We start from the raw sequence: 24,680 nt of genomic DNA on the forward strand, positions 1-24,680 counted from the left end.
TCCATACCCATCAGGCCTGGCAATTGCGATGACAGAGACCAGACAAACATGTACAGGCATCTAGAATGCGCTCACCAACAACAGTAAATGTAAACAAATCTACTGCCAATCCCTATCCCCGGAGATTGAATGGACTGAAAGGTCAGGACATATCATAACGGATCTAGTTGTCACAAAACGTGTCCCGTTTAACTCGACACGGGCCAGCTAATAAATACAAGTAGTTGAGGATATAGTAAAAGAAATCTCCCGTTCGCAGCAAGTAAATGCTCTACGAAGAGCCGGAGGGGTTGCGCTCGAAGTAGGTCCACTGGCCCGGAGCGGGCTTCTCCTCAAGTTCCTCCCACCTGAAGGAACGTTAGCATATTTCTAACAATAGACTTGGAAGAACACTTACGCCTTAGACTTGTACATCTCATCCACAAGCTTCAGCTCACCCTCGGCGACCTGGATGACCTCCTCTATGAGACCAGCACCAATCTGCTTCTCAATATCGGCAATTCTAGCAAATCATCAGCGTCCGAACAGCGCAAAGACAATGCAGCGACTCGGGTCAACATACTGCTCAGCCTCAAGAGCAGGCTCGTTCTCCCACTTCATCGCCTGGGTTTGGAAATCCGATTCCTTAGCCTCCGCAGCAATCGACTCTTCAATGGCCTTGGCCCAGCGAGCCTCTTCCTCTGGCGTACGAGCAGGGCCTTCGGTAGTAGGCTCGATCTTCTCGCCGTCCCACTCCTCGCCGCGGGGGTTGTCGCTACCGTCATCCCGCATGAAAGCGGCGTACGAGCCATCGGAGCGACGAAGAGAAGCAAAACGTTCGGGTTCGGCGGCGACGGCCTTCTTCACGCGCTCCAACCAAGCCTCATAGCCGGGGGGCTTCGTCGATTCGACAATTTGCAAGCGGTGACGGGTCAGAGCCTCGGTGGACTGGCGGTAGACAGAAGTCTCGGGGAAGGCTTTCAACTTTTGCAAAGTATGTGTGTACAGATAGATCAAGGTCGGGCGGGGGTGAGGGTGGGTGTTCAAGCCGGTGATACCGGTAGGAGCGAACGGCTCAAGATACCGGGCCGCCTTCACGTTGGCGAACAGTCGGAGAGTGGACCGCATGATGTACTGGGAGATATGAAAAAAAAGAACCAGGAGGAATTGACCCCAATTGAACTGAACTGGCGGCGCAGACTGGCTGGATCCAGACGGGTAAGGGAGTCTTGGAGCGGGAAGAACGAAGGTTGATGAGGTTCGGCGGGCGGAGAAACAGAGATTCCAGCGACGTCCTCTTGCAGCCACTACTACCATCACTACCGTCGCCGCCAACTGTCTTTGTAGGGGGCTCCCATCTCACCCGCATTCTTCTCTTCTCCCTGTTCATCTTTTCATCTTGGAACTGCGGTCATTCCGCAGCTTTCGATGAATCTGTGATTCCCTACTCGACTTTTCTCTCGCTTCTCGTCGCCTCGTTCTCAACGCTCCTATTTTTGGACCTCCGAGCCACTTTCGATCCCTTCGTTAGTCCGAATGTGCCACTCGTGATACTTACCAGAAACCTCGCTTTTTTTCTCCTTCCAGCTTTCCCTTTCGCTCTAATTATACGACTCCAAGGTCTTGCGCCTTAACCAACAACCAGCATGAGGGCATCGGTGCTGGCGTTGTCGCTCCTCTCGCTTTTCTCCATTCCCACCTTCGCCGCTCCCTCCAATGAGGCTGTCGAATCACGAAATGTCCGTCTTGTGAAACGAGCCGATCCGGAAGCAAAGGTCGACCCAGAGACCCTGTCGACGACCTTTAATGGAATTGAAGTGCCTCCCATGAAGGCTTTAACGCCCGACAACTTCGAGGAGACAGTGAAGGATGGCTACTGGTTCGCACTCCTCCCATCGCATTCGCTTTGAAGTTTGGTGTCCTCGTCTTGCTAACGAATAGCAGGTTTGTCAAGTTCTTCTCCCCTAATTGCCCGCACTGCCAGGCAATTGCGCCAGCCTGGCAAACACTATATGAGTATTACTATGTAAGTAACAGGCCTGGTGTCTGAGTCGTGCTATTCGTCCCTGTGCTGACCCTCTCATAGACATCAGACCCGCTTTCCTCCTCGTCCGCCAAATCGCCCGATACAACCTCCCTGAACTCTTTCCACGGTTTCTACAACTTCCACTTCGCATCGATGAACTGTTTAATGTATGGCGATACGTGCAAGAAGCTGAATGTTGAATACTACCCTCAATTCTCCCTCTATCACGGCGGGGAATTTGTTGAGTCTTTTACCGGAAAGAAGACGATAGAAGGACTCAGTGAATTTGTTGAGACCAAACTGGAGTCCATCAAGCCCGGTTCTCGTCCTGCAGAGGGCGTTCACCTCCCGAAACCGGGTGCCAGGAGCGTGGACACGAACGCCAAACCAGAGACGCCTGCTGCCAAAGATAAAGATCGTGAGGCTGGAGCCAAAGCCGGGGAAAAGCAAAACGAGCAGGCTGCCCAGCTGTCTGGTGACTCTTCCGAGAACTCTGCAGCCAAGGCCAAACCCAAGCCCAAGTCGGCCCCGGCGAATCCTCAGGGTATCTCCGTACCTCTCACTGCTGAGAGCTTCCAGCAACTGGTCACTACCACCCAGGACCCTTGGTTCATCAAGTTCTACGCTCCCTGGTGCAGTCACTGCCAGGCCCTGGCCCCCAACTGGCAGCAGATGGCCCGGGAAATGCAGCACACGCTTAACATTGGAGAAGTCAACTGCGATGTTGAGTCGAGGCTCTGCAAGGATGCTCACGTGACTGCTTTTCCCACGATGTATTTCTTCCGCGGAGGCGAAAGAGTCGAATACAATGGCCTCCGGGGCCTGGGTGATCTCGTTGCCTACGCTAAGAATGCAGTCGATGTGGGCCTTGGCGTTCAGGATGTGGATGCGGATACCTTTAAGGAGCTGGAAGAGAAGGAGGAAGTGATTTTCTTGTACTTCTATGACCACGCTACCACCTCGGAGGACTTCCAGGCTTTGGAGCGCCTGACCCTCAGTCTAGTTGGACACGGCCGTCTTGTTAAGACGAACAGCGCAGCCCTCGCTGAAAGGTTCAAGATCTCAACCTGGCCGCGTCTCCTGGTTTCGCGCGACGGACGGCCGAGTTACTACACCCCGATTGCCCCGAAAGATATGCGGGACTTCCGCCAGATTCTGAACTGGATGCGCACTGTGTGGCTACCGATCGTTCCAGAGCTCACGGCATCGAATGCGCGAGAGATCATGGATGGCAAATATGTGGTTCTCGGCATTTTAAGCCGAGGACGGTCAGACGAGTTCTTGCAGTCCAAGAGGGAATTGAAGAATGCTGCTCTGGAATGGATGGACAAGCAAACCCAACTCTTCCAGCTGGAGCGTCAAGAGCTGCGTGATGCCAAGCAGCTCCGCATCGAGGAGGCTGAAGACCGCAATGACCAGCGGGCGTTGCGGGCTGCCAAGAACATGCGCATCACCATTCGCGAGGACGACAAGAAGCAAGTCGGCTTCGCTTGGGTCGATGGCGACTTCTGGGAGCGCTGGCTGCGGACGACCTATGGCATTGATGTGGCCAACGGTGAGCGCGTTGTCATTAACGATCAAGATGTGAGTTTTCTTTCATAGAACGCTGGTCTTCCAATCAGTTACTGACTTGAACCAGAACCGGCGTTATTGGGATACTTCTTCTAGCGGCGCTTCCATCATGGCATCCCGTACCTCCATCCTCGAAACCATCCCTCTGGTGATTGCCAATCCCCCCAAGTTGACCCCGAAGTCGACGGTTGGCACGTTTGAGTCCATCTTCTTCTTCACTCGCAGCTTCATCTCCGAACACCCCATCCTCTTTATCCTCTTGCTCATCACCGCGATTGCCGCCACGATTGCCGTCCGTGGCAAGTTCCTGAGACGGGGCGTCCGTGGTGGCATTCTGGGGGTCACTGGCGGTAGCGGTGGCTTCTTCCACCTGGATGGCAAGGAAGGCTTGTTGAACGGCGGTTCTACTGGCAAGGTAGATTAATTGGGAGCATGGGAAGCATGGGAGCATTTGTACAGATAGGTTTCTTCTTGATCCATTTTCTTTGCGTTTCTTTTTGTCTCTTCTTTTTCCCCTTTGCCCTTACAAAATTTAGTGTGGAACTTACGGTCTTCTTATGGGAGCTGTTTTCATCCTGACCTCTCCTGTTCTCTTCCTGTATCTTCTTGTGTTGAGATTGAACGGTGTTACGGCAAACGTGCGTTGTTGGTAGACAAGCTCTGTTATTTAACAATTTGAAGACGTGGACGATACTGGTTGAACTTTTGACTTCTGGGAACTTATAAACACTACCTAGGCACTTTGGTAGAATAGTCCTCATGGCGTTCTACATAGGACGTATGTATGTACCTAATGTATACTGATGCCAGTGCAAATACAGCGCTTTTGATTCGACGGTCCGGTATATCACGTGATATACAATTGGAGGCAGCTGATTGGTTCTCGGGTGGCCGCGAGCACTGGACGTCGCGGACCCTCCCGGTTTTCCTCGACGGTTGCGAATCTCAGTCCGAATTGCCCGTCATCCTCCTCCAGTTCTCGTCTTGAAGACTCTTCTCGACTACAATCAAGATGGTATGTTCTCTGCATGTGTTTCTCTGCTGGTATTAGCCCCGTCGGAGGTCTCCAGTCCTGTAAGGCCGAGGGGCTGAAGGCTCCCTGCCATGATGTGATGTCCGGAGCATTACTGACCGACCTACACCCTGCGACTAATTGGCCGACGACGATTATATCAAATGCTAATCTGTCTTTTTTGTGACGACAGGTTTTCTCTCAGACCCTTCGCCGCGCTGCGGCCCAGAGCGCCGGTGCCTACCGCTCTCCTTTTGCGCCCAAGTGAGACACCCCCAACCAGCGACGTTATTGTTTTGTGCAAGACCCGTCGACTATGTACTGTATGGATGATTTATTTGCGCTATAACATGGGAGATTTGTGTATGCTTGTATACCGTGGACGTGGTCCGAAGGGGCCCCCATATCAAGCCAAGTCGAATCGGATTATACAACCCCATATATGTACTGCAAGTCGGAGGGACTTGTGATGTCGGACGGCGACAAACGACACTGGATGCCAATGGACTCACTAACAGCTCTACCTGTTACAGATACTACACTCCCATGCAGGTCCAGGGTGTGACGGCTAAGACCGCCGCCAAGTAGTGAGTTTCCACCTCTCTCCCTGATGGTAATTGACGTCTCGACGATATACTGACGGATGGAACAATAGCGCCCAGATTGCCGGTACTTTCGGTGTCAGCCTTGGCGTCTTTGCCCTCTTCTTCTTCGGCGAGGTCCCTCGTGTCCGCAACGACGTCCTCCGCCAGTTCCCCTTCTTCGATCAGTACTTTGACCGTACGATCGCTCCTGAGGACAACGTATGTATCCAGGATGTTCTTTTGGTTTCTTTGGCCAGGTTTTGGCTCTGATGAGGATAAGATGCTAATGCCTGTGCAGCCGTTCTAAACGTCCCTTCTGGAGTGCACTTCAGCGATATCACATATTATGATGGGGTAGATGGTGGAAAGGAAGCAAGTCGGTGCTGTACTGTGTAGAATAGCGATGAAATGTTTTGAATAGCACATAGACGAGCCTACCTTACCTTCTTCATGTCCAACCTGGAGTAGCGGCGGTCGGTGCGCCATCAGACGTCCGCCACAGTATCTCCGACGGCTCCTTAACTACCAGCTACGGTCCGTCTCTATTCCTACAATGGTAGGTCCAGCCAGACGAATCACGCTGCTATCGCAAGCCAGGATGGTAGTCCAATCAAGCGGCATGGCTCAGCGGCCGTTATTAACGCCGGGCTCTTATCTCGGCCCCTTTTGGCCTGGCGATAACACGCCTCTTCGCCTGATAAGAAGCAGACCCTATGAGCTTCGTTTCGTCGCTTCTCTCGAACGCCATCGAAGCTTTCTCCGAGCTTGCACCGGATGCTTCGCCGCCTGAAATTGCCCTCCTGGGCCTGGTCTGCTCGCCAAGCTTTATCTGCCATGTCCGGACACCCCATATACGGAGGACCGGGTCAGAGGGACTCGAACGTCCAAGCGGAGTAGCTTCGTGCTAAGTCTCCCGATAGACACGATGACTGGCCTGCGAGCCGGTGATCCCGTCGCAATCGAGATAGGCGTGACCATGCGCCAAGCATATCAGCGTCTGAACCACATCCCCCACCTCGGCTCGTCGCAGCTGCGGCGTCCATCGATGTCATGCTTGGGTCGATGATTGGAAGGGATTCTGCTGGCTCCGTCGTGCACTGACATTGCCTCGATTATCAGTCCGATTCTGATGAAAATACGGGGTTCTATCAGGCTAGATGTGGGCCCTGGTCGATGATAGGGCTTTTTCCCCTGCCCAGATGATAAAGCTGGTTGTATATATGTCTGGTACTCCCAGACACTGACATGCAGTCTTCTCTCCAAACTACCGGTCTCTTCCTCAGGTGCTGTATCACAAGTCCTCTCTTGTCCAGCACACCTGTTACACAGCAGCAGTTCAGCTCGAACGGCGAATGAAGCCGAAAAGCACAGCAAGGAGTATCTCCTGCTTTCGTTCCCCGTCCCTTACTTTGACGGAACATCGATCCGTTCTCGTCTCTGAGAATCACAAGTTCAGCTCTTGACCGATTGACAGAGGGTTACCCATATCGACCATGGCTAAGTCACAATCATCAGACAAGTCCCCGTCAAAGGGACGAATATACGCCGATGTCGATCATGACCCCGTCACCAGTGTGCTCCCCAATGGGGACATCCCCTACACGGACCATGATATGGACGCGGATGAGAGGGTGATCGTGGCGTTGGGATACAAGCAGGAATTCAAGCGTGAATTCTCCCTGTGGACGACATTCTGCGTCAGCTTTGCGGTCCTAGGGCTGCTCCCATCATTCGCCAGTACCATTTACTATGGGATGGGATATGCTGGGACGGCGGGAATGGTTTGGGGGTGGATAATTGCAATGGTTTTCATTCAGTGTGTCGCGATGGCAATGGCCGAGCTGTGCTCTGCAATGCCAACGAGGTACCGTTAATCCCCCGAGACTCCTTGTTTCGTACGTCCCGTCCTATACTGACCTCACTCAGCGGTGGGCTTTACTATGCTGCGGCCGTTCTAGCTCCCCCGGGGTACGGTCCCTTTGCTGCTTGGATCACCGGATGGTCCAACTGGATCGGCCAGATCACCGCTGCTCCCAGCGTGAACTACGCGCTTGCGGCCATGTTGCTGGCCGCGGGCTCGATCGCAAACCCCAGCTATGTCCCCACCGCATGGCAGACGTATCTCCTGACCACACTCATCATGATCATCCACGCGGCCATCAGCAGCATGCCAACCCGATGGGTCGCGACGTTCAACTCCTGGGGCTCAACGTTCAACATGCTCGCGTTGGTTGCTGTGATTATCGCCATTCCTGCAGGGACCAAGAACGAGCCCAAGTTCACCCCATCCAAGGAAGTCTGGGGCACCATCACCAACATGACCGATTTCCCAGACGGCGTCGCCGTGCTGATGACCTTTGTCGGCGTGATCTGGACCATGTCCGGGTACGACTCGCCCTTCCACCTGAGCGAGGAGTGCTCCAACGCCAACATCGCCTCGCCGCGCGCCATCGTCATGACCTCGGGCGTCGGCGGCCTGATGGGCTGGTTCCTGCAGCTCGTCGTCGCGTATACGGTCGTCGACATCGACGCGGTGCTCAACTCGGACCTGGGCCAGCCGTGGGCGTCGTACCTGCTGCAGGTGCTGCCGCAGAAGACGGCGATGGCCGTGCTGGCGCTCACCATCATCTGCGGCTTCTCCATGGGGCAGGGGTGCATGGTGGCAGCGTCGCGGGTGACGTACGCCTACGCGCGCGACGACTGCTTCCCGCTGTCGCGGTACTGGAAGCAAGTCAACGCGACGACCAAGACGCCCGTCAACGCGGTGATCCTGAACGCCGTGCTCGGCGTGCTCATGTGTCTGCTGATGCTTGCGGGCGAGGTGGCCATCGGCGCGCTGTTCTCCATCGGCGCCATCGCCCAGTTCGTCGCCTTCGCCATCCCCATCGCCATCCGCGTGTTCTTCGTCGGCAACCGCTTCCGCAAGGGGCCCTGGCATCTCGGCCCCTACGGCGCCCTCATCGGCGGCATCGGCGTCTCCTTCGTCCTCCTCATGGTCCCCATCCTCTGCCTGCCCAGCGTCGTCGGCAGCGATCTCACCCCGGACCTGATGAACTGGACGTGCCTGGTGTGGGGCGCGCCCATGGTCGCTGTCACCATCTGGTGGGTAGTGGATGCGCGCAAGTGGTTCACCGGACCCAAGGTCAATGTGGAGCATGCCATTCACCCCGTGGAGGAGGAGGAGGAGGTAGTGCCCGCTATTGTTGTGGGGGTGGAGGCCGAAGATCCGTTGGCTCGGGATGTGGATGCGAGAGATTCGTCCAGCAAGTCTTCCAAAGCTTGAGTGTGTGTGCTGTATATACCAGTATCTTCCTTCTTCTGTAATAATGTCCTAACAAGTCAATGTTGTCCTTCCTGTTATACATGCGCGATATCCCATCTCCACATTGTAAGGTAGTAGACTACTGAGGAAGCCTGTCTAAGACGGAAACAGTTGTGTAGGGATAGAAGTGTACACTCGTCTGCCACGATCTGCTCCTGGGAACATACGGCAATGGCATCTTTTTGCCAACAACGATCAGCTTCCTGAGACCTTTCTATCCTTTACAGTGTATCGTCTTGCCCAGGTCACAACTCGGAGTACATCGGCGTCAGTTGATGTACCAGCTTAATATCATCCTACATGTCAATTTTTAGAAAAGATCAGATATAAAGAGAGCTGTTTCTATTCTTATAGTTCTCAGTCCGCGACATTTATTATTAGGAAAAGCAAACATGTGCCCGCCATACTTCCATATCCTGACATTCAACATCTTTCTCCTTAACTCGAAATCTTGCCAATCGCAAGCACAAGTACAGCACTACGCTGCCGTACTATGCACTCCAACCGCGCATATTCCAATCACAACCCTCGATCAACGCAACCATCGTAGACGTGGCCCAAGTAAACGCTCCATTTCAGTCGAGATATACATCCAGAAGATCCTTTGATGAATGTGACCTATCGGAGAAACAGATCATATGCAGCGCGCCGGGCGTGCATCGGGATCCAGCTCGCTGTGAAACTTGAGCTGCATGCGCGACGCACTTCTATGCGACACCCCGGGTTTAATGTGTGCGAATAGGAGGGGCTCTGTATGTGAGTGGGTGGAGATGCGGACATCGCCGCGTCCTGCATCTTGCAGTTCGAGACGTTTGGGGGACGGTGAACAGGGTGTGTACTCCGTGGGTACTCCGTAGATCCTCTATGTGTATGTCGTCTTGTTTTGATCCATGTCTTTGCCAGTTACACGACAGTCATCTGTATATTGTCAGAGTTGCCGAATTATATATATCTTCTCACATCCGATGGTTGTGATATATATAGAACGACTACAAGGTACCAAGTCCAACGTTGATGACTCAATATACAAGATTGTCTCCATCACATCGTAAGCTCGGTCATTCAATCCATGTATCCATGTACAACTCTCGGCCCATCTCGCTTCTCACTCCCCGCTTCGCATCCCGCTCCGTACTCCGGATAGCCTCGCTGTACTCCGTACGGAGTAGGGCCCTGCAAGAGCTCCACCGGCGTCAGAAGACCCCACTGATCCAACAGACGGACCGACCGACTGTGCCTATCCGAACCGAAGGCCACCTGTCTGAATGCCGATACTGCAGGTACGACATGAGGATGGGTACGGAGGCGAGAATCCATCGGTCTTTGCCTGGCACGAGAAGGAGATCCCGACTGCTCGCGGTTCAATACTCAGGAGAGGGCAGAGGGTGAAACACTAGTCTCAGTCGTCGGTAATGCGCGGTGATCGCACATCTCTACGGAATTGATTTCATCGTGCGGTAACCCCTCGGCTTCCGTCGCGGAGATGACTGACTACGTACTCCGTATGCGTATGCGTGGTGTACTCCTAGAATATGCACGGAGTACTCCGTTCGGGCTAGGATGGAATTCTACCGGATATGTACTGAGTGAGACACGACAAATGGCATCCAGGGGGAGTGTTTTCCTGCGGTCAGGAATGGTGTGATTTGTACTCGTGACGGCAACGGACAGGAGGGGAAGTTTTGGGAGATGGCATCTGCCGACTTCCGATCCGTCTTAGACTACTGTACGGTTGGAGAGGTCGTATTATTGAATAATAATTATAACAACACTAGTCTTAATACTCCGTACTCCGTAGAAGAATGTCGAGGGGTAATCAGGATATCGATAGACTTTCCCACCCCAATAATCACCGCGTAAACCCCGGGTTTAATCCCGGAAAGCCTATCTTTACAGTATCATCGAGTTGCATCCCAACACCACGGTAACCGCCGCCATCCACGATGGCACAGAGGTTCTCTGGGTCGACCACCGATTCAAACTATGGCTGTACCGTGTATTCTAAACCACGTGTACACCAACGGTACCGCTATACGGAGTACGAGTATGCCCAACAGAAACCCCCAACCGGTGTGGCTTACAGAGCACTCTTTGAGCTTTCGACTTCTACCTCCGTATGACCGACTCTCAATGGCGGCATGGCAAACCTCAGACCACGCACTAGGCGAAAAGCGCGAAACAATGAGGTCGGTGGCGCTTTCTCCTCGGATGCTGCAGGTGCAGCAGGTCCTGATTGGCGAGACCAGCGAAGCGAGTGGAGGCCAGCCAGACTTGGCTTCGGGTTTCCTCCGGCGCCGGCCGGAAAAACCACCCTTTTTGCGCTTTGCCCAGGCTGAAAGTGCCGAGGGCCAGCATGCTTTACCCGGATTCGGCGACTCCCAGCTAGAGTCGATACTAATGGTGTTAGTGGTGTAGACGATCTGCGTTGGAGTGCCTTGTATCATTATGATTACTGTGATTATAATCATTATGTGATGACCGCCACGTAGCTGCCTTGAGGTCAGATACTAGATCTCATTGGTGTTGTCGCAGATGGCAGGGTAAATGTCTTGCTCTTTGAGAACCTACGACAACCTGGCGGTTCCTAACGTTGCATTGGTGAGGGAATTAGAGTGATAATATGCGTTCCTCCGTACAAACCTCGGTTTCCCACGGCCTACTTACGGAGTATGTACTGTACACCCCATGTGCAATCCACTATGATAGCACTAACACAACTAGCAGATGCCAAGCTTTATGAGCATCCAGCGCCGATCACGTCGGACAATTCGACGACCACCACATGGGAGCAGCAGCCCTCGTCTCGATTCTTCAAGGCCAGTCTCCAGTTCTCTTGTGCGACTATCGACTATGGACACGAGACTACGCCGTAGCAAGGTTAGCTCGCGAGGTCACTCCACACCGCCCTGGGCTCCGTGGAAGTTTCCATGAGCGGGCCATCGGCTGCGCGAGTGGAGCCTACTGCCGTGATCGGACCGCCACTTTGGGCGAGGTGCAGGGTTGCCGGCGGTCCAGAGGCGCTGGTGCCCTCGTTCCTTGGGTCCGGCGACATAAGTGGCAACTCGCGCGAGGTGATCCCGATGCATTACGAAATCTGACCGATTGAGTGCGCTTCTGGCTGACTACGGCAGTACGGAGTAGGCTAATCCTGGTCAGTGATCAATCGCATGATCCATACAAAATAGGGAAAAAAAATACAAATAAAAAGGAAGAGAGAGAAAAGGAAAAGGATGAAAGAAAGACTCATGGTAATAGAGTCATTACTATCAAAGAAAAGATGCCATCCAAGGAACCTCAAGGTCTATCGACCTAGATTGGCTTCGCAGACTATACTCCGTACGGAACATAGTTTGTGGAATTCCTCGTTGCGCGGTCCCGAGGTTCTCCGCGACCACGAGTCAAATCCTTCCGCGTTCAACATGATTGCGGAACACTTCATCCGGTAATGCCGGAATGCATCGTCGAATAATCATAATTATAATCATCGTAATAATAATTATGTGCGTCGATTCGGCGGCTTATCGCGGCGAGACACTTTCAATTTGAAATCATCTCGATTCTTATTACTGTCGTACTTCCGTCGGTATACAGGGTACATGCTTGGGTAGCTCCGATCAGATAGTCGCAGGAGGGGTCACCCGGTCACCCTGCAGTCGACCAGGTCCACAATCGAAGCGGGAGAAGCTCCCAGCGAAAATCTCCTGGTGGAGCCCCTCTGCTGAGCCTAAACGAGGGACCCATTTTCCTCAATCACTGGGTGGACAGTCCGGCGACACTCTAAATCGTCTGCAGAAGTGCTCCGACTATCGTTCGCTTCCAGCCGACAGAACCAGCATCGTCATTACACTCGCATCCATGTCTATTCTTGCCGATGGTGAGAACGCATTTGCCGATGTGATTTGTGATTTATCATCCTCAGTTTGGTGGTGGCGAAAAAACATGGCTGAACCGTGGATGACCATTTGAAGTGGTAATCTTTTCCTATGAATTTATTTATTCTTACGGTGTATTATTCTATTCCTAATATCATATTATCATATTATTGCAGGCGAAACAGCGTGGCACCAGCGCCGTGTCAATTGGCCGAGTTTCTGCCCGCATGCCGAGATGCAAAAGTACTTGGCTGGGACTAGCGCATGGACCTGTCCGAGTGTGCTTCTGGACGCTCGTCATCTAGACTATTGGTCAAGATGTTGGATCCTTTGTTCGTCTGGTTCGTGCAGTGAGGTTCTGAATAGAGTGAATACTGGAATGGCTACATTATATCACGACCGTATTGTTACCATATCGACTCCTGAGAAGATATATATAGCTTGCTGTTTATAGTAACAGAGATCAGACAACAACAGCACACGACAAAGCTCGATGCACAGACACCGTCTGATACAGATCCCAGACCACCATGGATCTGCAACCTGCTCTAGCCTGGGCGAAGTGGTGTGGTGACGAGGCTGGTGGATGGACAGGGATTGGCCAGACTCTCCAAAGTGAAGCCAGCCACCTCTGCATAATATATCCCATTATATACATCGCATTGACCGATTCAATTGGGCTGAACGCAGGGTGATATATACCGGTAGATTGATATAGATATGGGTACGAGCTTATTTACGACGTCAAATGGTTGCTACTCCATCCTGTACTCCATCTCCCGTTGATGAACATTCCCACAGCGGAGCCAGTGGGCAAATCTACCAGTGTTCCATCTTGAAGGAACAGGGCCGTCTCTCCACTTCGACCTCAACTTCGATAACTTTGATAAGGTTCCTGCCCCTGTCGATGTGGGATTGTGGATGGGCCATCAGGGCTGAGGTGCAATATGGGGACCATGCGGGCCTGTCCTGTCAACTGCGGAGAACGCATCGAGTGTAAAAGGAGGCACACAGCATGACAGACAGCTACTGTTCAGTACATCCTCCGTAGAGTCTAGGTCGAAAGGATCAAGCCATCTGCATTACCATCCTTTCCGGTGTTCGGTCGACCAGCTGAGAATACGTAATGCGCCTACGACACCCCCCTCTCCTACCCCTGAAATTCTCGTGCCGCGCCTACCACCACGGGGGTTTCAGTGGCCCGTCGGTCGACGATGAGAAAGGAATTCGAACGCGGTCGTCGCATGTCGGGAAGGGAAGAGGTGCCTCGCATCGTCGAGGTAGCCTGAAAGCAGCTTAGACCGGACGGACGAACCTCACCCTCATCGATAGTTATCCGCCCCTCCATGAACTAACTAACTTATCGCCCCTCCTCCTGCTTTCTTTTTTTCATTTGCCGCCGTCGGCGGGATTACCAACGATCCTGGTCGAGGTCCGTCCATTAAGCGCAGGACTAGGATTGATCTAGATTGCTCATTACTATAATGCTTCTAGTATGATTATTATTGTTCTTTTTATTATTAGATATTGTTATTACTATTACTATTACGATTCTACTAGTATAGAGCTGATCAGTTAGTTATTTCTGTCTACGGTAATCTACTCCGTAGACTGCCATATCCGCTTGCGTGATGTGCTGTTACATGGATCCTGCATGGTAAGTCCTTGCCAAGTATCTTTTACGTAGCTGTGTGCGGCAAGGGTACCATTGAGGTACTTTCAAGTTCCCGATGCTGCCTTCGGCACACGGCCGACTGCCTCCAACCACCCGTGAAAAATTCAAGAATTATAATTCAAATTCTTTTTCCCCCCCCCTCCTCTTAATAATGCAAAACATTCAGCGAATCAGTCACCCGTATCCCCGACACGGCGTTTTCATCATTTTTCCCCTGCTTGCCGCTGGTGCCAACCAAATTCAATTCAGAGGCGATGTTCGGAACGGGTTCTGATTGTGAGCCGACTTTGCCGTTTTCTGGTAGAGGAGTGTTTCTTGGGACCATTGGTCAGCAGTTATTTCATTAGACGAGCCGACGAAAATAATATTCATAATAAAAATAACAACAGAAAAAAAAAAAATAAAATAAAATAAGATAGTAATGATAATAATTTTGGTTGGCAGAATTCCGCGGCTGGGAACGGTTACAGTGGCTGCTTTTCCCTAACGGGGGACAATAGATCGTAAAATTCCCCTCCCAAGGGTAAATCTTCGGCCTGCACCTTAACTCGGAAACCGGATCGAAAGGCAAAGAGGGTGCCAATGGTCGGGTGCAGACAGAGCATCTCGTCACCATCTTCGGATCCTAGGAGAAGAATCATAAGAATAGATCATACCGTACGTATTGGAGTAGAATCCTAGGTAGGTAACTAATCGCCGTGAGGAATAAAAATAAATATTTGATTTATTATTGTAATAACTATTATTATTCTTACTTATTACGATCATTGTTGTGATTTTTTTTTTTCGATTTGCCTCCCCGAGTTGCGATCGTCACCGCCCGTCTTCCCTCTCACAAAGTCTCAACCTTCTCCAATTACCCTAGTTCCCTATCTCTTCCCCCCCTCTTCTGCTCTCTGTCTTTTTTTTCTTGGTCTCCTTCCCGTTTCCTAGAAAAGTTTGGTCGCAATCCTTCTTTTTCTTCCCTTTCCGAAATCTGCCACCTTCTTTCTTCTGAAGTTTCCGCCGCTCATCATCGGCCCCCCTTCCCACCCCCCTCCATTCCCCGTGATTAGACGGCTACCTTGGTTGCTGTCTTTCTGGGAATAACTCTTTTTTAAATTGTTATTATTATTTTTGAATTTTTTTGAATTTATTTTATTTTCTTCTATCATTCTTTTTCTTTTTCTTTTTCTTTTTTTTTTCTCTGGCCTTATTCGCCTTCTTCTTCCCCCTTTCCTCCATTTCTCTCGCGGGCTTGGACTTGTTCTCGTTCTTCCCTGCACGCGTGAACCCACTGCCCCCAGAGCAATTGCAGTTCATACGATTCTCTTCCTCTCTCCCCCCTCCCTCGTTCCGACATCCTGGTCCATCTCGCGCATTGTTGACGCGAGAGCAAAAGTTGACTAGCGACTTTTTGCTCATCGACCTTTTAGCAACTGCTGGTTGTTGCTAGACCCACTTACACGCCGCCTCCCTGGTGGATCAGAACCATTGACTGTTTTTTTGACAACGTGCGGATAGAAAAAGTTCCCACACAACTCGATTTTCCTGGTGGGTGACCGTGGGGAATTCTGCGATTAAGCATCTCAACCTCGTCCTGACCTTTCTTCTCTCTGCAGTGGAGTCCCCGTCGTGTTCCTGAACGCCTCCATCCCTCCTCTGTTGTGTGTGTGAGTGATTCTTCAGCCTCCGCCTGCTGTGGGAATCCATCGCCCTGTCAGATCTTGCCGCCCGCATCTGTCTGTCCCTCTTGCCCCGTTCGTGCTCCGCGTCTGGGAAATTCGATTCCGTGACCTCTCTCGGGAAAAGGAACACCAAAAGTAAAGACAAGAAGAAAAAGAAAGGAAAAGAAAAAAGAAAATACTTTGCAAGGAACAATTACCAATTCGCAGAGGCATTGGCAGCGTGGTTCAGAAAAAACTTCTCTGCCTTTTGTCCGGAAACATCGCGCGAAAGATTCTCTCGGCCCTGCGATCAATGATCGGGATCCCGTGAAATCCTTGCCTCAGCTCAGCCCTAACTTTCTCTTCCTCTCGTTCCCCTCCCTCTGTCTTTCAACCCTCTGTGCAATCCCCTCCCCTCCCCTCTTCACGATGGATCCGAGATCTCACCCTTCGCGGCCCCCATCCACCAGTCTACCCCAAGGCTCCACGCCTCTGTCCTCCACGCCTATCTCCAGCATGCCTATGCCGCAGTACACCATGCAGCCCCAGTACCCTGTGTCGCAGCCGCACACTCTCCCCCCGCTGCAGCCTCATCACACACAGTCTCCGGGCCCTCACTCTTACATGGGCCAGCCGCCGTACCGGCCGGATCTGTCGAGGTTCCCCGCGTCCACCCATGATGTTTACGCGTCGTCGACCGCTCCCATCATGCCGCACACCACTGTGGGCAGCTTGCCTCCGTCGTCCTTCCTCTCTCATCCCAACCCGCAAGCTCAGCCTCAGTCGCAACACTATCCCCCCCCTCACAGCGTGCTGCCTCCCGCGTCCAGTGCGCAGACGTACCCGCAGCCGATCGCCCCGGCTCCTCCGCGGGATCGTCGGGGTGAGTACCCGGGTATGCCTTCGGGCGCCTTCAGCTACACGGATGGCAAGGGCTCTCCGTGGATGAACGGGGATCCCGTCGCGCAAGCCAATGGAGCCTCGCCATATGGGAAGGAGCCGCCTCGCACGCAGGTGGTCGGGTCTCAGGGCCGCCGCGGGATCCTCCCGAGTGTTCCGGGGCGTGCGACTCCCGTTACCAACGGTGTCAATGGTACCGCGAAGAATACCACGATTCCGGCCAAGGATGCCGACGGAAAGTTCCCTTGCCCGCACTGCAACAAGACCTATCTTCACGCGAAGCACTTGAAGCGCCATCTTCTCAGACGTAAGTTTTTTTATCAGATTGAATTTGGACCGGCAAAAAAAAAGCTAACACATGCCAAAACCGATCAGACACCGGTGATCGTCCGTACATGTGTGTCCTGTGTAAAGACACGTTCTCGCGCAGTGATATCCTCAAGCGCCACTTCCAAAAGTGCTCGTTACGCCGCGGCAACCCCACGGGAGCGACCCACCTGTCGCATCCCCAGGCGCATTTGAAGAGATCTCAAGCTGCGAATCCTAAGCCGATTCAGGATGAAGTCAGTAGTACCGTCCCGCAGTCCCATGGTCTTCCGGGTACGACTTTCGGCGAGGGGGCCGTGAACGGGAATGGGCTGGCCCATGGCCGACCTGGGTTCACGGATCAGCAGCCGCTGGGTTTTTCGATGTCGCCGGTCAATGGGATGCACCGTGGTCAACCGGACGACGCGTATCCCGCTGGTCAGCCGCATCAGAGAGGTCCCTGGCTGGCGGCTCCCAAGCAGAACCCGTACCTGGTGCACCCCGGCACTGATGCCTCTAGCCAGCAGCACTTGAGTGTTGACCGTCCTTCCTTTGAGCAGGTAAAGCCCCCGGTCATCCAAGACCCCAAACGCCCTGTCATGCCGGGGCCCACTCCCAATCACACTGGCGAAATTGACTGGACCTCGATGTTTCAGCCCGGAGCCTCCGACGGCTATATGAACCCGGTTTTCCCCCAGTCCATGGCCGCGGGCCAGGAGCCCATCCATGCCCACGTCGATGCCGAGCGCAAGTACTACCCCACTACGACTGCTCCCGGTCCCCAGGAGGGTGGCATGAACGGCCTGTACCTGGCCTCGACCACCATTGGTGGTGATGGTAAGTTTCCGCGATCATGACGATCCGCCCGAGTTCTTACGCTTATCAGTCGGAGTAGGTACGGTTCAGCCGGCGCGGCAATAGTGGCGCCAGTGGCGCCATATACGGTGGATGCGCCATCAGTCAAGGTGTTGAAGTTGGTCGATCTGGACCGAGATTCGGAGATGCATCTTTGATCATTTCTTCCATCTCGTTCTTCGACCATCTTTCGACCGCGATCTGCTGACCGCATCCGGATCATTTATGTTACGAAAACGTTCCTATCGCGGGTTATCAGGTTACCATGTTTCGTTTCAATTTCCGTTCCAAAATCGTGGGTGCATTTTTATCCGGCGAGTGCTATATTGAGGTGGTGCAAGTTCTGGTTTTCTGCTTGTTGTTTCCATCCATTATGAGTGGGCCGATGGGATGGTGTGTGGTTTAACCGGCGTCCAACATAGACCTGGGCATGTGTTTCTGTATTTGTTGCGGTTTGATGTTCTCCTTTCTGCTGCCAACGCGCCCAAAGATGGTCCGGGCAGTCACTCTCGGACAGAGCGGGTCCATGGTTTCCTTGCCTAGGATCATCCTTGTAAGTATCTTGGTGTTTGCGTTGTGTGTATGTGCTGCTTGAACATAGGGGTCTGCGTTGTGTTGAAGATTGTTTTCCTTTCCTTCTCGTTCTGTCTTGTTTCCCTTGTTTTCATTTTCATTTCTGTTTCATTTTGTTGCAAAAACGACCACAACATGTTTTCTCCTTTGCGGCTGGGTTGTCGTCGAGCCGGGAGCATGGCCCCTGGTCTCCTACAGGGTTGGGAGTGGAGGGTCATGGCGAACGGAGCGAGACACGCCCCTGGTCAGCCCCACGATGTTCCATACGTCCGGAGATCTGGATGATATATCTCCGGAGTCAAGTTGCATTATACGTTCGTCCTCTTCAAGCGTGGACGATTCCGGATCGGGCTGATCGATCTGGAAGGACACACGTGGGAGAGGATGTGGGATCTCAAAAAAGCTACCTAGAATATAGACAAGACTACGATTACAGTGTTAGAGTTGAACAGTATCAGACAAATGCAACCATTCTGAAGATGTCTTGTATATGAGAAGATAGATGGATAGGATGATAGATGTATTTGGACATCTTATCAATCAACGGAAGAGTGGTACTAGTCATATCTACCAAGTGGGGGTCAGTTGCATTCATCCATCCCTCATAGCGTGGATATCCGACCCTCCAGAAACCCGATGATCCAGGGGATCGAACAACCGAAGGCCGAGAACGCAGGTGATCATGCATTATCCCGGTTTTCCTGGACCCATTTGTCCGAGGCGGGTGTTGCATCCGGGATTTCCCTACGGTGTCTGGGGGCCCCAAGTCACTCCGCAATTGGAATTGGACCTGGGGAGATCTGCGCGGTGGGGATGGGGTGACCTGGCAGGAGGTCGGATGGAGTGTTTAGGGACGATAGGTGAAACGGCAAGTGGGTTCTGTGTTGTCGATGGAGAGAGAGAGAGATGTGCGGAGAGAAAGAAATACAGAGTAAGTAGTACGTAGATGGATGCCAACGCAAAAAGCCCTACGTCATTCTCGTGATGATATAGCAAACGGCTGATTGGACTGCGCCGCGGGAGGGTTCGGGAGACGTCCGATTATTAAGGTTGTTCCCTCTCGACTTCATTCCTCCCTCATCTCCTCCTCCTCCTTCTCTTTGTCTGCATCCTCTCCGTCCCGCCGCTCCATGTCGTCTCTCCGCATGCCTTGAGCCCTCGAGAGAAACACATCCGAACAAATCCTCTCCACGACATTCACGCCGCCTCTCACCTCAATCGACCTCGAGTCGCGCGATATAAGAACGGGCGAGGCCCCTCCCCGTTATCTACATCCCCGCATTGGACTTCACCATCACAGCAAATCCCTCGCACATCTCTTCCCGACTCCCTCTCCATCCATCATGTCGACCAACCGCCCTTTCCTGGCCAACTTCCTGGCTGCCTTCCGCGCCCAGTCGACCTACAAAGCCGCAGCCGCCGGCTCCCAGTCCGCAGGCGGTCCCTCGCAGTCCATCTCTCCCTCCCAGATCTCGCAGGGGCGCGCGAGCCATCGCAACCAAGGCCAGCACGGCGGCCTCACCACCCGCCGCGTCCGACACCACCGCAGCATCTACGTCCACCCACCATTACCACCACCACCATCACCACCAGCCCTCCCGCCCTCACTCCCACCCACGCTCCCCGCTCAGCCCGCCCCCCACCGTCGCAGATTCCCCCATCCCGTCCGCCTCGCCCACTCCCGCGGCCGCGCCGCCCTCGTCGCCGCCCACGCCCGCCTCCTCGAATCCCATCCCCATCGCCGGCCCGGACCGCCAGCGCCGCGGGAGCGACAGTTCCAGCGGCTCGGGCGGCTTCCGCGACGCCCTCGGCCCGGAGAAGTGGTATGTCGGCGGCCGCACGCCCGCCGGCGAGGAGCGCTTCTACCGGCTCGGGATGGTGACCAAGGGCGGCGGGAGGCTTGGGGGCAGCGGTCGGGTCGGGAGTATCGACCAGTTGAGTCTGTAGGTGGGGGACTGCGGAGTGTCTGGCTTGATTGATGTCTGCTACGAGTAATGGGATGGCGTAAAAGAAGTTCTTGTCTCGTTTTTTGTGATGGGATGGCGCTTGGCTGGCATGCGGCGTTTGATGGATAAAAATCTTGGGCTTTGTGTTTTGTTTCGGCGAATTTGCGGGTTTGCTCTCCTCCCGGCTGTATATGTGACTCGGATGACTGCGGTGTATCTACGGAAGCAGGGACGCCTGGAAGCAGGGAACGTCTTGCACAATGAATTTAGACTCTGCGTGCAGTGCGGATTGTAGTCGGATTCAGCCTGTAGTCTATGTAGTAGGATTACTCGGGGCTCCCCGGGAGTAACCGCTCCCTCTCTGCATCGTTCCCCTCATGCTCCTGCGGCCGCCCGCTGAGCCATAACATAGGCACCGCCGTGCCCCCAGCCAAGACGCCCAACGAGGCCACCATGGCCGCCCACCCGAAGCGATCCGCAACAAACCCACCCCACAGCGGCCCAACGAGCATGCCCATAAACTGCGCCATGGTCTGGATGCCGAACGCCTGCGCCACGGCGCCGCGCGGGCCGAACAGCCCCGGCCGCGTGCGCTCCATGCGCTCCAGCTCCTGCTGCGTCTCGACATACAGCGCCGGGACGCAGAGGTTGATGAAAAGGCCGATGATGGTGAGCAGCGCGAGCAGCAGGACTACGCCCGCCGTGGTGGGTGCGACGGCGGATTCCACGAAGCGGAGGCACACCAGCGGCGGCGCGAGGAGGAGGAAGCCCGTGAACGTGACGAGGCACGCGCCGCAGCGGTCCGAGAGGTGGCCTTCACCCCGGATATTGGTTAGTACTTGCACTCGTAGAGAGGGGGAGGGCGTAGCGTACCGAAGACCGGCCCCAGGAACGCGGTCAGCGCTGAGGGGAGGAAGGTCATGCCTGCGCCGAGCGGGCCCCAGCCGAAGCGCGATTCGACGAAGATGGGGATGGTCTAGAGCGGGTGAGTGTTTTGTTTTGCACGTGTGCGGCATGGGGGCTTACGGCGTCAAAGGAGGAGTAGAGGATGCCGTGGACGAGCAAGCCCCAGGAGGAGATGAGGACGCGCGGCTGGCGGGCGATGAGGAGCAGTGCGGGCTGGGGCGGTTTCGTCGGGATGGTGGTGGTGTTGGCGTCGGCGTGCGGTGCATGGGCAGGCTCGTCGTCCGGGGCGGCGATCCATTGCCGGGCGACTTTCTTCTCGATGACGGCGACGCGCATGACGAGGTCCACGCCGACCAGGGCAAAGGCCACGGCGAAGACGGCGTGGTAGCCGGCGGCGTTGTAGACGAGCCCGCCCAGCAGCGGGCCCAGCATGAAACCCAGGGCGACGGAGGAGCCCAGGTAGCCGATGGTCTGGCCGAGGTTGTCGAAGGCGACGGAGTCGGTGAGGAGGGCGAGGCCGGCGACGATCACCACGGCCGTTGCGCTGCCCTGCAGCAGACGCGCGGCGACGAAGAGGGCGACGGAGCGGGCGATGGCCAGGAGGCCCATTGACGCGCCCAGGAGGATGAGGCCGAGCAGGTAGGCGAGTCGGCGGGTCGGCGATATGTCAATGATGTAGCCGAACAGCGGACAGCAGACCAGCGCGACGGCGGCTTCGCACATGAGCAGTACGCTGACCCAGTATTCGCCTGTGGAGGTTAGCTTGCGTTTCTGGAGGGGACGGGGGCGCCGTACGATCATTGTAGGGGACGCCTGCGCGGTCGACGAGCGCCGTCGGGAGGACGGGGACGATCTGGGTGCGGATTAGCGGGCGGAAATGCGATGCGATGCGATGCAATTGACTGTATACCATGGCATAGAGGAAGTAGTCCTGTAGGTGTTAGCATTGATGTCTTTGCATGGGTGGATGGGGGCGTACAGTGAACGACGAGATCCAGACGGTCGCGACGATGAACGCCGTGGACGAGCGGAATTGGAGCAGCCATGGCGGCCGAGAGTGTGAGAGCGACATCTTTTGGGTGTTTGGAGATCATGGTGGTAGACGATTTCAGTGTTCAGGCTTTCATGTGGACTGGATCATTATGTGTTATGTCAGCATTCTGCGACGAGGATGGATGCGACATTGCGAGACAGTCGCCGGACAAGGATGGGAATGCGCGGAGATGAAGATGGACAGAGGATGGAGAATGCCGACGGGGGCGACTCCGGTGGGCTGATCTATATACTCTTCTCGCTGCATACTCCATATTCTGTATGTATGTATACTGTGTATGCATGTGGGATAGTACTCTGTATACTACCGATAAGATAACGGGCTGCGGCCGTCACCAGCGCGGGCTTCGGAGGTGGCCGACAAGCTCCATCAGCCCATCCGGTCGCTGTACTCCTGCTGCTCACATTTAAAAGCTCCCCGGATTCCGCATCTTGGTCTTCTTCTTCCATTTCTATCCTATACCACTGATACCACTTGGACCTCTACCCCTGCCTCTCCTCTACATCATCATGTCGCAAGTCGCTGCTGCTCGCTACGGCAAGGACAATGTCCGCGTCTACAAAGTCCACAAGGACGAGAAGACCGGAGTCCAGACGGTGGTCGAGATGACCGTCTGTGTTCTCCTCGAGGGAGACATCGACACCTCGTAAGTCCTCCGCCGCAGAAGCAAGGAACCCAGCTAACCCGCATAGTTACACCAAGGCCGATAACAGCGTGATCGTCGCTACCGACTCGATCAAGAACACCATCTACATCCTCGCCAAGCAGAACCCGGTGACTCCCCCCGAGCTGTTTGGCACCATCCTGGGCAACCACTTCATCCAGAAGTACCCGCACATCCACGCCGCCCACGCCCACATCATCACCCACCGCTGGACCCGCCTCAACATCGACGGCAAGCCGCACCCGCACTCCTTCTACCGCGACAGCGAGGAGAAGCGCAACGTGCAGGTCGACGTCGTCGAGGGCCAGGGCGTCGACATCCGCTCGTCGCTATCCGGCCTCACCGTGCTCAAGAGCACCAACTCGCAGTTCTGGGGCTTCCTGCGCGACGAGTACACCACCCTCCCCGAGACCTGGGACCGCATCCTCAGCACCGACGTCGACGCCGCCTGGCAGTGGAAGCGCTTCGCCAGCCTCGACGACGTGCGCTCTCACATCCCCAAGTTCGACGCCACCTGGCAGGCCGCCCGCGACATCACCCTCAAGACCTTTGCCGAGGACAACAGCGCCAGCGTCCAGAACACCATGTACAAGATGGCCGAGGAGATCCTCGCCCGTCAGCCGCTCGTCGAGACCGTCGACTACTCTCTGCCCAACAAGCATTACTTTGAGATTGGTACGTTCCCAACAAGAGACACGAAAGAAAAGTGCTAACTTCCCCAGACCTCAGCTGGCACAAGGGCCTCCAGAACACCGGCAAGAACGCCGAGGTGTTCGCACCCCAGACCAACCCCAACGGCTTGATCAAGTGCACCGTCGGCCGCACGTCTAAGCCCAAGCTGTAAAATGTTCTGTCGTTTCTGGAGTTCCAAAGCATTGTACCACTGTATATAGTTGGGTAGGGTACTGAGCATATACCTTCTTGGTTCCATGGATTAGAAGTATCGTATACAAATGTAGACAGACTCGACTCAAAGTTATTCGAAGAAACAGCTCAAATGTAATATCATACATACATGAACTCCCACCCATGCGCTATATCATAAAGGCGAACAGAAGAGGTATAAATACAAACGGAAGGGAAGAGGACGAAAAATCTATGCCGAGGACTTGGCCTCCTTAAACGCCTGCTGCACCTCGGGCATCCCGGCGATGACCGATTGATTCCCAAACTTGATGATGTTTTCCTTGTAGGGGTGGGCCACGCCCTCGAAAGCTGCAACGGTCAGCATCCAACCTGTGAATTCTCGTCCGGAGGTCCCCGGGAATAGACATACTCTTCAACCGGGCCAGCCGCTTCTCCCGCAACCGGTTCTTGGGCAACATCCCCCGGACCGCGCGACGCAGCACCTCGCCGCCGCCCCATTTCTCAAACATCTTGTCCATGGTCATGCTGCGCAGGCTGCCGGGCCGGGTGGTGTGCGTGTAGTATTTCTTCTGGAAGCGCTTCTTGCCGGTCGTGCGCAGGTCATGGCAGCCGATGGCCACGACGTAGTCGCCGCAGTCGGTCGACGGGTCGTAGATGGGCTTGTGCTTGCCCATGAGGAAGAGGGCGATAGACGAGGCGAGGCGGCCCAGACTGCGCGGGTCGGACCCGACGTCGACGCAGTGCCATGCGCGGGAGTAGGCGAGGCGGGTCTATACAATAATTAGCACGGAGTCGAACGGACAGACTGACAGTGATTGAATACCTTTCCGACGGTCTGCGACATGGCGATGGCTGGAGATTGGGGGTCAACTGCAAAACACGGAGAGATACACGACCCGGACGGAGAAGAGTGATGCCAAG

At 54.4% G+C, this 24,680-nt stretch overlaps 9 protein-coding genes across 9 annotated transcripts; 6 read left to right on the plus strand and 3 right to left on the minus strand.

Moving 5' to 3' along the window:
• Nucleotides 1-271: 271 nt before the first annotated feature.
• Nucleotides 272-1,107, minus strand: ATEG_01513 (complex I NDUFA5 subunit family protein; the record flags this gene model as incomplete). Its single annotated transcript, XM_001208878.1, has 3 exons — nt 272-347; nt 398-502; nt 563-1,107. 3 exons carry the CDS (start codon nt 1,105-1,107, stop codon nt 272-274), a joined length of 726 nt encoding a protein of 241 aa, XP_001208878.1.
• Nucleotides 1,108-1,625: 518 nt separating this feature from the next.
• Nucleotides 1,626-4,001, plus strand: ATEG_01514 (putative disulfide isomerase; the record flags this gene model as incomplete). The annotated part of the gene is made up of 4 exons (XM_001208879.1): nt 1,626-1,858; nt 1,924-2,005; nt 2,066-3,589; nt 3,645-4,001. 4 exons carry the CDS (start codon nt 1,626-1,628, stop codon nt 3,999-4,001), a joined length of 2,196 nt encoding a protein of 731 aa, XP_001208879.1.
• A 604-nt stretch (nt 4,002-4,605) lies between these two features.
• ATEG_01515 (cytochrome b-c1 complex subunit 10) lies at nt 4,606-5,480 on the plus strand (the record flags this gene model as incomplete). The annotated part of the gene is made up of 5 exons (XM_001208880.1): nt 4,606-4,651; nt 4,783-4,912; nt 5,123-5,176; nt 5,245-5,392; nt 5,472-5,480. The coding sequence occupies 5 exons, from the start codon at nt 4,606-4,608 to the stop codon at nt 5,478-5,480; spliced, it is 387 nt and encodes a 128-aa protein (XP_001208880.1).
• Nucleotides 5,481-6,666: 1,186 nt separating this feature from the next.
• ATEG_01516 (amino acid permease) lies at nt 6,667-8,456 on the plus strand (the record flags this gene model as incomplete). Its single annotated transcript, XM_001208881.1, has 2 exons — nt 6,667-6,989; nt 7,100-8,456. 2 exons carry the CDS (start codon nt 6,667-6,669, stop codon nt 8,454-8,456), a joined length of 1,680 nt encoding a protein of 559 aa, XP_001208881.1.
• Nucleotides 8,457-16,117: 7,661 nt separating this feature from the next.
• On the plus strand, nt 16,118-17,815 carry ATEG_01517 (uncharacterized protein; the record flags this gene model as incomplete). Its single annotated transcript, XM_001208882.1, has 3 exons — nt 16,118-16,895; nt 16,964-17,731; nt 17,790-17,815. 3 exons carry the CDS (start codon nt 16,118-16,120, stop codon nt 17,813-17,815), a joined length of 1,572 nt encoding a protein of 523 aa, XP_001208882.1.
• A 1,850-nt stretch (nt 17,816-19,665) lies between these two features.
• ATEG_01518 (uncharacterized protein) lies at nt 19,666-20,269 on the plus strand (the record flags this gene model as incomplete). Its single annotated transcript, XM_001208883.1, has 2 exons — nt 19,666-19,878; nt 19,916-20,269. 2 exons carry the CDS (start codon nt 19,666-19,668, stop codon nt 20,267-20,269), a joined length of 567 nt encoding a protein of 188 aa, XP_001208883.1.
• Nucleotides 20,270-20,594: 325 nt separating this feature from the next.
• Nucleotides 20,595-22,220, minus strand: ATEG_01519 (MFS transporter; the record flags this gene model as incomplete). The annotated part of the gene is made up of 4 exons (XM_001208884.1): nt 20,595-21,082; nt 21,142-21,244; nt 21,295-21,923; nt 22,154-22,220. 4 exons carry the CDS (start codon nt 22,218-22,220, stop codon nt 20,595-20,597), a joined length of 1,287 nt encoding a protein of 428 aa, XP_001208884.1.
• A 517-nt stretch (nt 22,221-22,737) lies between these two features.
• On the plus strand, nt 22,738-23,736 carry ATEG_01520 (urate oxidase; the record flags this gene model as incomplete). The annotated part of the gene is made up of 3 exons (XM_001208885.1): nt 22,738-22,874; nt 22,921-23,567; nt 23,615-23,736. The coding sequence occupies 3 exons, from the start codon at nt 22,738-22,740 to the stop codon at nt 23,734-23,736; spliced, it is 906 nt and encodes a 301-aa protein (XP_001208885.1).
• Nucleotides 23,737-23,988: 252 nt separating this feature from the next.
• On the minus strand, nt 23,989-24,433 carry ATEG_01521 (mitochondrial 54S ribosomal protein uL13m; the record flags this gene model as incomplete). Its single annotated transcript, XM_001208886.1, has 2 exons — nt 23,989-24,107; nt 24,169-24,433. 2 exons carry the CDS (start codon nt 24,431-24,433, stop codon nt 23,989-23,991), a joined length of 384 nt encoding a protein of 127 aa, XP_001208886.1.
• Between the last annotated feature and the right edge of the window lie 247 nt (nt 24,434-24,680).

This window comes from Aspergillus terreus, genomic scaffold, assembly GCF_000149615.1.
Source record: "Aspergillus terreus NIH2624 scaffold_2 genomic scaffold, whole genome shotgun sequence".
NCBI classification, from domain to species: domain Eukaryota; kingdom Fungi; phylum Ascomycota; class Eurotiomycetes; order Eurotiales; family Aspergillaceae; genus Aspergillus; species Aspergillus terreus.